Source organism: Liolophura sinensis, chromosome 12 (genome assembly GCF_032854445.1).
Source record: "Liolophura sinensis isolate JHLJ2023 chromosome 12, CUHK_Ljap_v2, whole genome shotgun sequence".
Lineage (NCBI taxonomy): Eukaryota > Metazoa > Mollusca > Polyplacophora > Chitonida > Chitonidae > Liolophura > Liolophura sinensis.
The window spans coordinates 14,777,920-14,792,979 of record NC_088306.1 but is presented as its reverse complement, the minus strand read 5'-3'; the positions used below and the strand labels follow the sequence as shown (position 1 = coordinate 14,792,979).

At 39.5% G+C, this 15,060-nt stretch overlaps 1 protein-coding gene across 1 annotated transcript; it reads right to left on the bottom strand.

Annotated features, from left to right (window-relative positions):
- Positions 1-3,562: 3,562 nt before the first annotated feature.
- Positions 3,563-12,615, bottom strand: LOC135479462 (presenilin-associated rhomboid-like protein, mitochondrial). The gene is made up of 9 exons (XM_064759305.1): positions 12,552-12,615; positions 11,332-11,596; positions 10,009-10,146; positions 8,798-8,942; positions 8,222-8,371; positions 7,572-7,642; positions 6,694-6,804; positions 6,209-6,306; positions 3,563-3,925 (listed from the first exon to the last, which is right to left on the bottom strand). Exons 1-9 carry the CDS (start codon positions 12,611-12,613, stop codon positions 3,838-3,840), a joined length of 1,128 nt encoding a protein of 375 aa, XP_064615375.1. The 5' UTR covers positions 12,614-12,615; the 3' UTR covers positions 3,563-3,837.
- Positions 12,616-15,060: the final 2,445 nt, after the last annotated feature.

Sequence of the window (15,060 nt, the reverse complement as noted above, 5' to 3'; positions counted from 1 at the left end):
TCAACTAATGTCAACCATAAATAGCCCATCTCAACCAATGTCACACATAAATAGCCCATCTCAACTAATGTCGGCCATAAATAGCGGGACTAAGTCTATTTAGATAATGGAGGTAGTCCCATGTTTAATACCATTGACATCCTAAGTTAACTAAGACAAATAAACAGAGTAAATACTTATAAATGGTGTTAGCATGGTTTTGATAATAGTATTTCCACTGCTTAGGTTGACATCAGCGCTACCGGTTTTGAGAATTCATGAAATTTTGCAACTCGAAGTTGCCAAATAAAATTGTGCGCGCGTATGTTTTCTTTCGGATATTTGTATGTGTTGCGCTTCTATATACCAACGCGGTTAGTCCTCACAAATTTGAGGTCATTGTTTTCGTTTAATGACCTTGTTATAGTCGAAAGTTTTCTCTCCTCACTGTCGTCCCCTTTCATTGCTCATTGGCCACATTGTGCTTCTCTACATTGGTAGCTTCCACTCCATTGGACGAAATTTCTTTAATTTTATTTACGGGCTCAACTTCGTCGGTAAAATCTTGGGTGGCGAGACTTTTTATGGTTGCATTTTCCTTGACGTCAGTTCCATTGGTCGATTTCTTTAGCGTGACATTGTCAAATTTTGTTGTATAACTCACATTTTGTTGGATGTTATCCACAGTTTTAAAATTAATGGTTACATTCTGCAAAGCGGCATTGTCACTTTTTGTATAACTGGTCACACCTGAAGTTCCAACATCATTGGTCATATTCTTTAAAATGGCACCTTCAACTTCTCTACCATTGGTTACGTTTTGTTTGACGTCACCCAAACTTTCGATTTCACTGGTCACATTCTTCAAAGCTGCATTGCCGACATTTGCATTTGTCATGTTACCGAAGGAAGCGCTCTGATTGCTGTCACCGAAAGCTACATCCTCACTTGTCCCATTCTGCTCACTCGGTCCAAGAAGTTCGTTTGTCCCAATCTGTGTAGCTTGACCTTCAACCTGTGAATCGTTGGTTATGTTTTTAACAATGTCATTCACGGTTGTAACATTGGCATTGCTCACGTCCACAGATCTGTTAAAAACATTACCTTGTGGTGCGCTTCTATTGGTTTGTATGTTGTCAGTTAAAACTGTATCAGTTGATACAGCTGATGTTGAATTCTCTCTACCTCTAACCCCATCTCCCGATTGGTCAGATGTTTTGTCCCCTTCCACGTCGTTGGCATGCCTTGCCACGGAATTCTTAGTTGTTGATGACAGTGGAGTGCTGTCTGATATTATACTTTCACTAGTGGTAGAGACTAGTTTTGAAGATGTAGATGGAGTTGGAATTGTTTTGGGTACGGCTTGGGTTTCAAATGCAGACGTGGACTCGAGCGTCGTAGTTGATTGGGGCGTTTGCAGTTCGTCTGAAGGGGTTGTTGCCGAATTCGTTTGTGTTTCTTGCGATGAATAATGGACGTTCTGGAAACTAGGCCTTGAAGTAGGCGCGGCTTCGGATAAGGCGCTCGTCGATTGCCACTCCTCTGACGTCCTTACAGTTGACAAAGTCTTATTAAATTTTATTTCAGGTAAAAAACTGACCTTCTCGGGGCCTCCATTCGACGTAGAAAAGGTCTCAGATTTAGAAGACATGGGGCTTGTCGATAAGGGCTCCGTCTCTGAAGTCGTTGTAGTTGGTAATGTTTTTTCTGTCGCTACCTTGGACAAATTGTGAGAGTTTATCGCTTCCTCTTCCAGTGCCGATGCAAATAAAACTGGTATCTCTGCGGTGTGCGTTGTGGCTGTTCTTGTGCTGAAAGTCGCACTGATGCTAGGGTCCTGTCTCTCAATTGGTGGATCGGGCATCAGGAAGACGAACGGACGCGACTCTTTTACGGCCTGAATGGAGAGAGAGAAGGGTTGAAAAAGGGTGCTGTTGATGAAAGCGACGACGACGACCAACACTAGAATCACAAAAGTGTACCAACATTTCCTCGCCATGGTATATAAATATCTGATTGTCGACGCAGTGTTTCTATTAAATGGTGTAGGCCCCTGTACCAGTACGGATCAGAGTTCAAATGTTGACGACGTATGTAGGTATCTTGCATTAAGATGACAAGGGTGCAAGATTAGAGCGTACAGGATGAAACTGTAAGATTTGTTTCTTGTCTGTCTTTTTTCACACAGCAACAGCAGCACAGATGATGTGCACGAATATGAGTCCACAGTCGAAACAGAAGGCTCAGCACTTTTCCTTAATGCTGGGGAACAAGCATCACCTCGTTCACTTGTCCCGAAAACAGCCAGTGGTGTAGATTTTATAATTGCAGGCATGTAACTGTCGAACTAAAACTGCCGAACAGGACATCACGGTGTAACGACATCAAAGACAAACAATTGATGCCTGTTCAAATCTGATCATATTCCGTGTGTTCTCGTAACATTCCCCTCTGCGCAACTTTTCCTCGATTCTTCCTTGCGACGTATGACGTATCGCTAATAACAAAGTGTGACTATCTCTCGTACCTATACTACATGTAGGCCTACGTGCGTAGATCATAGGGGTGTGGTCTAGAGCGTTCAATACTTTCCAGCAACATCTGTTTAAGATTATTCGGTCTGTACATTGACTTCGTCACGGTAAAACTGTCGCACCTGCTTATACTATCGATCTTGGAAAGGACTTTTGTGTCGCAGTTCGTTGTCTGGAACACGTGTTCCCATTTTTCTGCCTCTCATTTTGACCGACATTACCTTTTTGTTTATTTAAAATATAGATGCACGCCAGGCTTATTTAACTGTTGTTTGTAGAAGACTGGTATCTTGTACCTGACAAGCCCTTCGGTTGAATAATTGTTAGAGTATCCGTCTGGAAGTCAGGAGGCCCCAGATCAAATCCGGGGCGATCCATACCAAAGACTAAAAATGGTATCTGTTGCTACCTCACTCGCCAGCTCTGTATTGCGAGGTTAGCGCAATGCAAGGAAACATGGCTACATGGCCGGTGTCAGTAGAATATTACTGGGTGGTGTGTCATATCTGGTGTCTTCGGCATGACAATTCTGTGGCGGTAACACTTTGACGGCATTGGCTCACTCTGCCAGAAGAAGACACGGTACATGTACGCACACCTAAAAGTTAATAAGTGTGACCTACAACTTCAAACATTCATACATGCATATATACACACACATACTCATATACCTAGCGTAGGGTGGCTGTGTACTCTGCACACTCGGCTTTAAAGGATATATCATGTTGTTCAAATTTATTTCTTACTAACATATAACAGCACCAATAACTGCTCGGTTTCATTTAGTCGATTTATTTGATTGATTGGTTGTTTACGCCGTACTCATGAATATGTCACTTATACTACCGCGGCTAGCCTTATGGTGGGTGGAAACCAGACAGATCTCAAGGGACTCAAAACTCATTTCACTCAACTCAAAAGGAAAAAAAAATTAAAACTTACTAAAAAAAGTCTTTAAAGACATAAAATGAAACTTCTGCTTAAGGTAACTCTGCTAGAAAAAAGTCACACATCAAGAAAAATGATAATAAATAGAATTTATTCCATGATTTAATTGTCTGTACATATCTTAGGTAAGTTTTTATAAGCTCAAAAATGTTAATTTATGCATGTTAAGAAAAATTGTTATTCAACAGGTTCTAGTATGGTTAAAGATGTGTATGCTCCTCCAGCTTTGTACTGTAAACTGTTCAGGACTTCCCACGAATCAAGGTTTCTCATGAATCATGGCTTCCCCGATTCAAGGTTTCCCATGAATCAAGGTTTCCCATGAATCATGGTTTCCCCGATTCAAGGTTTCCCACGAATCAAGGTTTCCAACAAGTCAAGGTTTCCCACGAAGCTTATGCCAGGCCTCCATGACTGGTTCTCGGTTTCCCCATATCAAGTCTCTTCCAAATTTTATGTACCATCTGAAACATAATAGCAGAATGTTAAATATATCTTGACTATTAAGCAATTAAGTTTTGAGATTAATCTCTGTCATGGATAAAATCACAAGAAAGGGCAACAAATATTATTTTTTAGAGTTTTCCAATCTATGACACAGAAAGCATCTTGGAAGTGGAAGATGGATTCTGACACAAAATCTTATAAGTAGCTGGCCAATGCTCCACACACGACTTGTGCGTGTAGCTGGCATGTCTCCCAACGACATGCTGCCAGAATGGTATAGGCTTGTCATCTAAATGTTTTGCAGGTAGAGGAAACAAGAGAGCCTGAAGGAAGCTGGAGGGCCCAGAGCAAACCAGCAGCCTTTGGCATTTATCTCACAAACTTTCCAACATTTAATGCACATAACAAACTCGGAGCCAATCTCGTACTGGTGCCAGGCAATAGGAGACTCCAGGTCCAGCTACACATAAGGTCCTAATGACAGAAGAACGCATCGTTTTCTTCTTAGACGTTGCAGTGCATGAGTACTTCATATGTTTTATGAGCACACCTACACCGATAATTGTGACATAAAAAGGAAATTCAAACAAATGAGTTCACAGCTTTGGACCGCCTTGATACAGGTGGGAAGGAGTTTTACGAACTCCTCATTAAGCCATCATCTACAAACTTCGTGTAAGACCACACAAATGGCGTACATCATATATCTACATCTTACTGTCAATAAGGCACCAAATAGAGTGCTGATGTGGAAATCTCTGGGATGCTATGTCCCAGGTTGAAACTGTACCATACCTAGGGCCAAGACTAAAAAGGTATTTGTTTGGGGTAACAAGCTCATTTTGTAAATTTTATTTAGGTAGGCCGGCTTATTTTTTTTGTGAAGGATGGATTCTACTGGTATTGTATGTAAAAATTTATTGCAGAAATTAATTTTCCAGATTTCCCTATTACATTTCTGTAACCCAGGTGCGCTTGATGACCAGTGTACTGCTCTCCGGGGTGTGGAGATACATATGGTAACAGACGAGAGACGCCCTGCCCAATTGACTTAATGCGCTGATTGCGTCTGGTGGCTCTTTAGGTGAGAATTTCGTTTTAAATTATGATATAATGCCATCGCACAGATCAAATAATTATACTTTTGACAATTACAGTAAATCACCCAGCACAAGTCATTCATTTTTGTTGTATGTTTTAATCATAAACAAACACACGTATAGCCGCAACTCTCTAGGCATGTTTTGTAATCCTGGTTGCGCAACAGTTTGTTTACTAAAAGATGGGTTTTGATCAATCTAGTCATTTTTCAGTTGCAACTGAGACCGTAGTAGGCATATGCAAAGACTGTAAGTAATGTTAGTTACTTTTTGATGTGTTTAAATTGACGATGATTGTCATACTCCCCACAGTGATCAGAAATATGAATGCTCTGCAGCGTGGTATCTATAATGCCACAATCTACGCAAAATGTAAAACCAATAATATTGCATGGACACTAAGTTACACTGCTTTGAGAGTTTACAGTATGTGAACAGATATTAATTGTCCAGCAGTTTTTCACAAGTATATTCTAAGAAATGCTGTGTTGGTTTTAGACTTTTGATAAGATGGTACACTGTAAGAAATGTAGTGTTCTAAATGTTCCGAATAATTGGTTAGCATTTGTTGAGATGTACACCCTAAGAAATCTTGCGTTTTAAATGTTATAGTGTATTAACATTTGCTGAGTTTGTACACTCTGAGAGATCTTGTGCAGAATGCGATTAGAGGTTAAAAAGTCCAAAAAAAAAAAAATAGTGTACACACCAAGACATAGTGTGTTTCTCTGATGGGCATCTATATATATATATAAATATATATATAAAGTATATGACAAATAGAAATGTAGACAGATCTAGTTAGGTTGTAATAGTCATATTCTAATACATGTATGCATTCACAGATCAAATTCAGCTGGAATATCTTGTTCTGTGAGAAGTTGTGTTAATGTGTTGCTAATAAAGCAACTGTTTCTCTCTTCAGGAACAGATTTTAACCACATCCCCGTGTCCCGTGTCCTGTATGGTTGTCAGTGGCCCTGTATTCCAAACAACCAGTTTTGCAAACCAGAACCTCGGTTACATTTCAGTACAAATAATATTAACATCTACCTTCAAATAAAAAAAAATATTAAAAAAAAATAATAAAATAAAAAATTAAAATGTTGATTTTCGTAAGCAAAAAAAAAAAAAATAAATAAACACTTTTGGGGAGAGTGCCTGAAGTGTCCTTGAAACTGTTTCCTAAAAAACACTCACAATCCAAATAAAATGCCTCCTAAATGTGCGGCATGGTCAAATAGCCTCCATCCTAGGACCAGTCCTGTTGTGTCAAAGGCGATGAGAGCTTTCATAGCCTGCCAACAACAACAACAACGATGAAAATGTGGGTCATTGTGTCATCACCAATCTCAGACAAACCTGATTGACTGATGGACTGATTGATTGATGGACCGATTGACTGTTGGAATGATTGATAGATTGGACAGTGTTTAATATTGCTTCGGACAAGTACATGATGTTGGACAGTTTCATAGATGGTGGAAACATGTCTGTACAAATGTTAACCATCAGATTTTGAGAGGTAACTCAGTAACTTTCCTCGTGTGTGACACTAATTTTCACCCAGAATCAAAGTTTTTCTTTTAAGTCTGAAAAGTATTATATGAGCAGTTTAGTTCAAATCAAATGTTTAGTCCATCGTAATAAAATTTTATCAAATAAACTAAATGGTTAACACTTACGCTATCTGCTGAGAAGGAGTGGGGGAAAAGGTCACCTATAAATGCGATGGCCAATCGGGCATCTGGATAACTAAGGCAGACGGCACCCAGGACGGCCATGAGTGCCCCGGACTGAAGAGAAGAAACCAAGAGGATAAGTGGCAAAAAAAATAGAATTCTCATCGACAAACAAAGCATTTACTTTTTTATATTTCTATAAACCAGTGACATCTCATGTATATATGGATGTATATATGTATGTATGCTTGGGGTTTAACGTCGCACTTAACAATTTTTCAGTCATATGATGTCGAGGAATCATTACGTGTGTGTACATATAGAGCGTCTTCTTGTAGCTGGGCGAGTCCATGTTTAAGGTCATCCACTGAGAGTGTGCGCGTATTGTTTGTGGAATGAAGACTTCACTCTCATTTTTCATTTTATTTATTATTTTCATGCACATATCATATTTAAACTTAAATTTTGGTAAAATGTCACATAAAAACTGCATTTATTAGAATGTGAAAAAATGACGTTCATTCTAAACCCAATTTTGAGAGTTCTATTTGTTTTTTGAAAAATGTTTTATGCCTTATGTGCAAAGTATGATGATATTCTACGGGAAAATGTGAGCGTCATCAGCAAAAGTAATCTTGTAAGACCTTTACTTGCCAGTAATAACATGTTTTAAAACAAATTTTAGGGCAAATATAGTATCAAAGGATGTAGCACTTGATTCAGTAAGTTATCTCCCTTGACTGCATTATGTAAAAAGGTGATATATAGGCGCTATCTTCCTGCAGGTTCACGGCTATTTCCCTTTAGCCTAGTTGCAGAGGTATAGACCTCAAACCCAGAGATCGCTGGTTCAAATCCCCAGCCATCAGAGTTATACTCACCGCTCCCAGGGAGGGTGTGAATGACCGCCTGGCCACTTTCAGGGCATAACTGGTAAAACACGAGAATGTACCTGAAATATACATACATAAGATGGCTTACCCGCATGATTAATCTACAAATGAATAAATATGAATGAAATTTGTCTGAAAATGTATGTAGATTACGTCGTAGCTGCTTTTGAGTGATTGGAGAGGTCACTGAGTGGAAATATTATTCACGCACTTAACTGCATTTTATTCTCGTAAGTAAAATTTATTTTATCTATTTATTTATTTGATTGGTGTTTTACGCCGTACTCAAGAATATTTCACTTATACGACAGTGGCCAGCATTATGGTGGGTGGAAACTGAGCAAAGCCCGGGGGAAACCCATGACCATCCGCAGGTTGTTGGCAGACCTTCCCACGTACGGCCGGAGAGGAAGCCAGCACCAGCTGGACTTGAACTCACAGTGACCACATTGGTGAGAGACTGCTGGGTCATCACGCTGCGCTAGTGCGCTAACCAAATGAGCCATGGAGCCACCACCCCCCCTCCCCTAAGAAAAACGGCAGGCACCAAGCAACATTCCAAAAGGCCTTATGCACCTCTTACAGCAGAATGGCTTACCAAAATACTTGATAGCAGGATATGTAAACTCGTAGCTTACCGGCGCTAAGATAAAGGGCTAAGAACTGCTCCTTTCCGAGTAAATTCAGACCCACTGAGGAGAAGGACCAGAGGACATACATGTTAGCTGCCAGATGCCAGAAGTTAACATGGCTGAACATGGACAGTACCATGGACAGACAGGGAGCACCTGCAAAGCGAAACGCAGCGTGTGATTGGATAACCAAGTTGCGACAACCCAACAAACTGACGTATATCTACACACTATTTTAAATATACATGTATTAAAGGTAAACTGACAAACCTACTCATAAAAAAAGCTTGTTAGTTCAGATAAAACACAGGTTAGAAATTATGCACCTATTTCCAGGTTAACAAATATGGGTTTAGGAAATGGTTAACATGTTTGTTTTCGTTTTCTTGCCATATCAGTCTTCTCATGACAGTGTTTAACTTGAACCAAGAAGCAAGAAAATAGGCTAGAAATACCTTTTCAAAATCTTTTGTTAAAAAAGTAACTTGACTGGAACCGAAGGTGAACACACTGAAAGACAACACTGTACAAAAAAAACCAAAACAAATCTGTTATAAGACATTGACAGATCATAACACATACCTGACACAGGACTGGAACAGAAATATCTTTCCATGATGGGTGCTAGTGCCGGAACTCTCCACATAATGAAGACAAGAAAGTTCAGTCCTATAATCCCGCAGACCATCTTCTGTCCGTTGCTGAAATTATTCCACATGCCACCTATCTGAAAAGAAAATGAAACATTTACACAACAGTTGCTTTCTCAAGTTTCCATGTGCTATTGTTTCTTTAAATACATACATGAAATTGACCAGAAGGCTTTATGCCAAATTAGCATCACATTTCCCAAGAGGCTATGCTCAAACGTGGCTCACACAAAGCCCCCTCAACACGCTGTCTGATCAGACACCAGTGTCTCTCTAAACCTGAGTAATGTTTTATTTATCTAATTAGTGTTTAATACTCAGCATTATGGGTGGAGGAAATTAGAGAGGCAAGGCTAAGCTACTGTCCTTCAACTGGTCAGGTATCTGAACAGACCTTTCCATTTACACATTATGGCACCAGGTAGATAAGAACAATACTTACTTACTGACAACACAGAAACCACGAAAGTGAAGTGTTCCTGGTTATGGCATAAACAGTGTGAGAGCCAAAGATTCTTACAGTGTCTGTACAAATGACAAAATATGAGAATTTTGCCAGCCAATGCCCAGTGTTAATGTGATAACTGTTAGCCTGTCCACATTAAAGACTGCCCAACAAAATATGGGTCTCTGGTGGATTCCCAAAAATGTCTTAAGTTTATATCATGACATGCGAATTTATGACAAACTAACATCCTTCGCTTTTTCAGAGCGTGTATTCAATTTCTTCAGCTGGCTAGTTACCTGGAAATTTTCAAATGAAAAAAGGTAAACAGTGCACATGCACTGATGTGGAGACAACATCAACAAAATGAGCCTGAACGAAAGGTCTGAACTACTTCCCTAGTTCATTTTCTGTAACAGGTTTGGTGAAAAGTGTAAAATGTTTTGCTTGACACTTGCATGGTCGTCTGTCGGCCACATTTGTTGTTATATATGCAGATTTTTCATGGCCACGGTCAGCCTTATATCACCTCCATAGTAGATGACCTGTGGAGGGCGTAGATTTGTTTTGAGAAACAGTGACTTCATAAATTTCATGACTTAAGCCTTGCCTAAGCCTAAGAAAGTCAAAGGTCCCGTTTTAGAAACAATGCCCGGGTGACTAAGACCTTGGGTGTAAAACATAAAATGAATTCTCACATGCTCTCTGAATCCAAACTTCCTGACATGGAACGCCTCATTTTTCTGTGCCTGCATTCCTTTGAACAGTTTCTTGGCATGGTATCTCATGGTCTCGTACTGCCAGATCATGGCCCCGCTAAAACTGCCACAGCATACCTGTGGGATGGAAATGGAACTGTGAATCCACGGTTGAGCGGATTGAACTCACTGACAGACTGAGTGAATTAAACTCATTCACAGACTGAGTGAATTAAACTCACGGACTGAGTGAATTAAACTCACTCACAGACTGAGTGAATTAAACTCAAGGACTGAGTGAACTAAACTCACGGACTGAGTGAATTAAACTCACCGACAGGCTGAGTGAATTAAACTCACTCACAGACTGAGTGAATTAAACTCACTCACAGACTGAGTGAATTAAACTCACAGACTGAGTGAACTAAACTCACGGACTGAGTGAATTAAACTCACTGACAGGCTGAGTGAATTAAACTCACTGACAGGCTGAGTGAATTAAACTCATTCACAGACTGAGTGAATTAAACTCACAGACTGAGTGAATTAAACTCACTCACAGACTGAGTGAATTAAACTCACGGACTGAGTGAATTAAACTCACTCACAGACTGAGTGAATTAATCTCACTCACGGACTGAGTGAATTAAACTCACTCACAGACTGAGTGAATTAATCTCACTCACGGACTGAGGAAATTAAACTCACGGACTGAGTGAATTAAACTCACTCACAGACTGAGTGAATTAATCTCACTCACGGACTGAGGGAATTAAACTCACAGACTGAGTGAACTAAACTCACTCACGGACTGAGTGAACCAATCTCACGGACTGAGTGAATTAAACTCATTCATGGACTTACGGAATAACTCACAGACTGAGTGAACTAAACTCACTCACTGACTGAGTGAATTAAACTCATTCATGGACTCACGGACTGAGTTAATTAAACTCACTCACGGACTAAGTGAATTAAACTCACTCACGGACTTGCGGAATAACTCACAGATTGAGTGAACTAAACTCACTCACGGACTGAGTGAATTAAACTCATTCATGGACTCACAGACTGAGTTAATTAAACTCACTCAGAGACTGAGTGAACTAAACTCACTCACGGACTCATGGACTGAGTGAATTAAACTCATTCATGGACTACAATGGGCAAAACAACAGTACTTCACATTCCTAACATACCATATCTATAATAGTGACTATTATTATTATATATTATAAGAACAATGATAGTTGTTATTGGCAACACCTTTCAGGTCTCAATTAACTGAGATGTGCAGTCTACAAAAGCTGTTTTACTACTTACCGCTGTTGTGAATAAAAAAGGTCTAACTAAGCTGGCCGGACCTCCATCCCTGTTCACGGGCTCTTGTACTTTACTCCTCAAAGTCAAACCTTGTCCTCGCTCGGTCTTTTGTTTAAAACATCGCACACTTTTGTAATACACAGTTTTCTGGTTAAACCGTGGTTTCTGCGCAGTCAGCAGATGGCCACAGTTTTTACACGGTGTATAGAGCTTCCTGACTGATGTGACCTGTGCAGATGTCTGGCTCACTTCATGAACTGTAGTCCTGCGGAATAAAAATAGAAAGATAAACAAGTTAATAAAGCATGAATTTAATATTTATTTATTGTATCCTCATGACTGTTTAATGCCATACTGCAGAATCTTTGCTCGGGGAACCCTATCTCCATTCTCTTGAAAGCATGAAAAAAAAAAAAAAAATAATATATGAAAATTTCACTTCTACGACAACGACCAGCATTATGGTGTGAGAAAACGTGGCAGAGCCCGGGGGAAACGCACGACCATCCGCAGGTTGCAGTCAGACCTTCCCATGTATGGCCAGAGAAGAGGCCAGCCTGAGCTGGAACCTGAACTCACAGCGATCGCATTGTTGAGAGGCTCCTGGGTCATTTCGCTGCGCTAGAGCGCTACCCAGCTGAGCCATGGAGATCCCCACCCCTTGTACTCTGATAGTCATATGTATACAAGCTCGATACAAAGCCATAAGTCCATTAGTGACCGAGATCAACTATGTGGACCAATTGAGTTGAGTTGCGTCTTAAACTTTTGTGTATTGTGAACTTTGAACATTTTCTTGAAAACATCTGGGATGTATTAGGAACATACAAAGATCTGGACATTTACATGTCAACATTACTCTTAATTATATATGATTTTTAAACATCATTACAATTATCATTATGTGTTATGATGCAACAGTTATTTCTACGGTCAGTTTTCTGCAACTGTTATTTCCATAGGACCGGGGCTGGCTTATATGTCAATTAGTTTTATCCATCTGAGTTTTTCAACTCTCAGTTCATTAAATCTTCTTCAAACCATTAAACTTCGCAGCCCATGGTTTCCAGGGAGAAATTCGTGGTTCATCAATCGGACATTGACCAACAGGAAGAATGCAACCATCCAGTGATCACAAGAAAAAAATTAATGCGTTGCACGCTTTTCTTTGGTCAGTTTTTTTTTGTCTCGTTATTTTGTTACTTTTTGGGAACATAAACCTGAGAGTAGAATGAAGATTCCGTGTTCCTAGCCGACCCAAAACACATGTCAAAGTCGCCATGATTCAGCTCTGTGAACTAATTATGACCGCTTAAATTTTACCCGTAGGGAAAAATATATATAGGTTCGTGCCTTACAGTGTCACACGTTCCTTTGATGATTTATGGACGCATTCGATAATCTCGCTTCCCTTAAAAATATTTAACTCTCAGGTTTTAAATCGACACTTTGATATGATTGTGTTACCTTTAATCCTACCGTTTGATACTGGTTTGTTTGTAAAACAAGATCTGACATGATCTGATAAAAACTAGACTTTCTGATTTTATACCGGTATTTATTAATTTCATTGGGAGTTGCACGCTAAGAAGATTATATACAGATAGATAGATGTTTATTCCGTTGGGCTAAATGGGCCATAAGCATATACATGTTATAGCACAACATTCCATGACTGATTTTTCATTTTAAATGCGTTGTATATAAACATCTACAATCTTCTAACAACAGCCACATTGTTACAAGTCATTAACTGAGTAAAGTTTTTCCGTGAAAGGATATCTGTAAAAATATATATCTATGTACTTTTTTCTCAGTTCAACATACATGGGGCAAACCAGTAGGGAATAATATTCATCTTCGATTACACTGCAATTACTAAATTTCGTTTATTTCGTTTCTTCAAAGGGAATTTTATTTGGTTTATTCCATCTGCTCACTCAACCATAAGTATGTGAAGAGGAACGCAGTCGGGTCATTGCGATTCAAAGTGTTTTGCTGTGATAATTCTTTCTGTGATCAAGATTTTTAATTGCCTACTATGGTGGCTGATAAGGCCCACAGTATACCTTCAGTAATATCAAGGGCGATGGAACGAAGGGGCAAAGTTGCGATGCGAAGGGGCGAAGCTGCGATGCGAAGGGGCAAAGTTGCGAAGGGGTGGAGCTGCGATGCGAAGGGGCGAAGAGACGACAATCCCAAGTTGCGAATCGAGGGGCGAAGTTGCGATAGAACGGAGGGGCGAAGTTGCGATGCGAAGGGGGGAAGTCGCATAGCAATTTCGCAACTTGGCCCCTTCGCATAGCAACTTCGCCTCTTCCTTACTATTTAAGTCAATATTTCAAATTAAGTTCAAATCGTTTTGTTAACAATGTTGTTCTGCCAAGTTCGGCATATACAGTTAATATCATTTTGCGTGCATTATATTTCACCCCAAGGATATTTTTACCATATTTGGTAGGCCTAAATCTCCATGGTAAAGAATGCGCCTAATTGGATTGTCAAAAAAAACAAACATTTGAAAATATTCCATTATTACTCCTGGTGCCTTAATTAAGAACAGAACTTCTTCCAAATCATAACTATATGGAAAATAAAAACGATGATAGACACTCGCCCTGTCGGATACCGGTATAACAAGTGAATTCTGAACCATGAGTAGGCCTATTATTCTAGAAACCTGCGGATGGTCGTGGGCTTCCCCCGGGCTCTGCCCGGTTTTCTCCCACCACAATTGTGCCTCAACATACGCATTGTATTCCTCAGCCCACACATTAAGGCGATTATTAAGTATTCTTGAAAGCAATTTACCCAACTGCTCAACTGTGTGCTGCCTTTGTAATTGAACACATCTACTTCCTTTTTTAAGTAAAGGTATTAGGCCTAAGCTCACATATCCTTCAGACCAGGCATTTGGGAAGTAGCCGGAATCAAAAACGGCACTTAACAAAATATGCAAGGTTGAGATTAACTGGTGTATAGCATTGAAACTGAGGATAAATACATGTACATGTGCCTCACAAACCTCCTGGCCTAAAGCTGTTCTCGCTCCCGCCAGTGATGGATTCGAACGCGTGACCTCATCTGCCAAATGTTAGAGAAGATATCAAGAGGATCCACACTTTATTGTTATCATTTTTGATTATCCTTACCCCCGGTGGAAGACAACAAAAAGAAAAGGAAGACACCAATTTAAATAATGTAGAGAACAATGGTACCGGTAATTAAGTAGGCCTACCGGTAATTTAATTTCGTGTTGTATTTTAACACGATTTCACTATGAAACATTTTGAATATGACATTAATTATTGAATCAAATAGAATGTGAAAAGCTTATGTTGTCAAATATTGTATTATTTATTTAAAAGTTTTAAAGCCATAATCAAGAATACATGCACAACAGAATCACGGGAAAAGGCTGATATAATTAACTTATAAAAGGTACAAAACATATGGATTCCAGGTGTAGACAACCCTGAACATACCAAAGGTAATCTTAAATTGCGTACATAAATTAAAAGATTCAAAACTTGTGTGGCTTTAGGCATCGAAAAAGTAATGTTTATAAATATCTCAATGTTTACCTATTTCACCCAAAGCGCTGTCAAGCACACGTCAAAACGAAATAAAAGACGCTATGGGTAAAATATCTTTAGGACTTGAGTTTTATAACTACTCAGATAATCCGAACAAGGACAAAGATAATTACCTTTTTTCAGACATAATTTG

What these genes read in the sequence shown, in the direction of transcription:
- LOC135479462 (XM_064759305.1), bottom strand. Translation starts at nt 12,613, where the DNA reads ATGGCGACTTTGACATGTGTTTTGGGTCGGCTAGGAACACGGAATCTT. An exon ending in CTTTTTTATTCACAACAGCG is followed by an intron (nt 10,147 to 11,331) that starts GTAAGTAGTAAA and finishes TCCATCCCACAG; the next exon opens with GTATGCTGTGGCAGTTTTAG. An exon ending in CTGTTCCAGTCCTGTGTCAG is followed by an intron (nt 8,372 to 8,797) that starts GTATGTGTTATG and finishes TTCGCTTTGCAG; the next exon opens with GTGCTCCCTGTCTGTCCATG.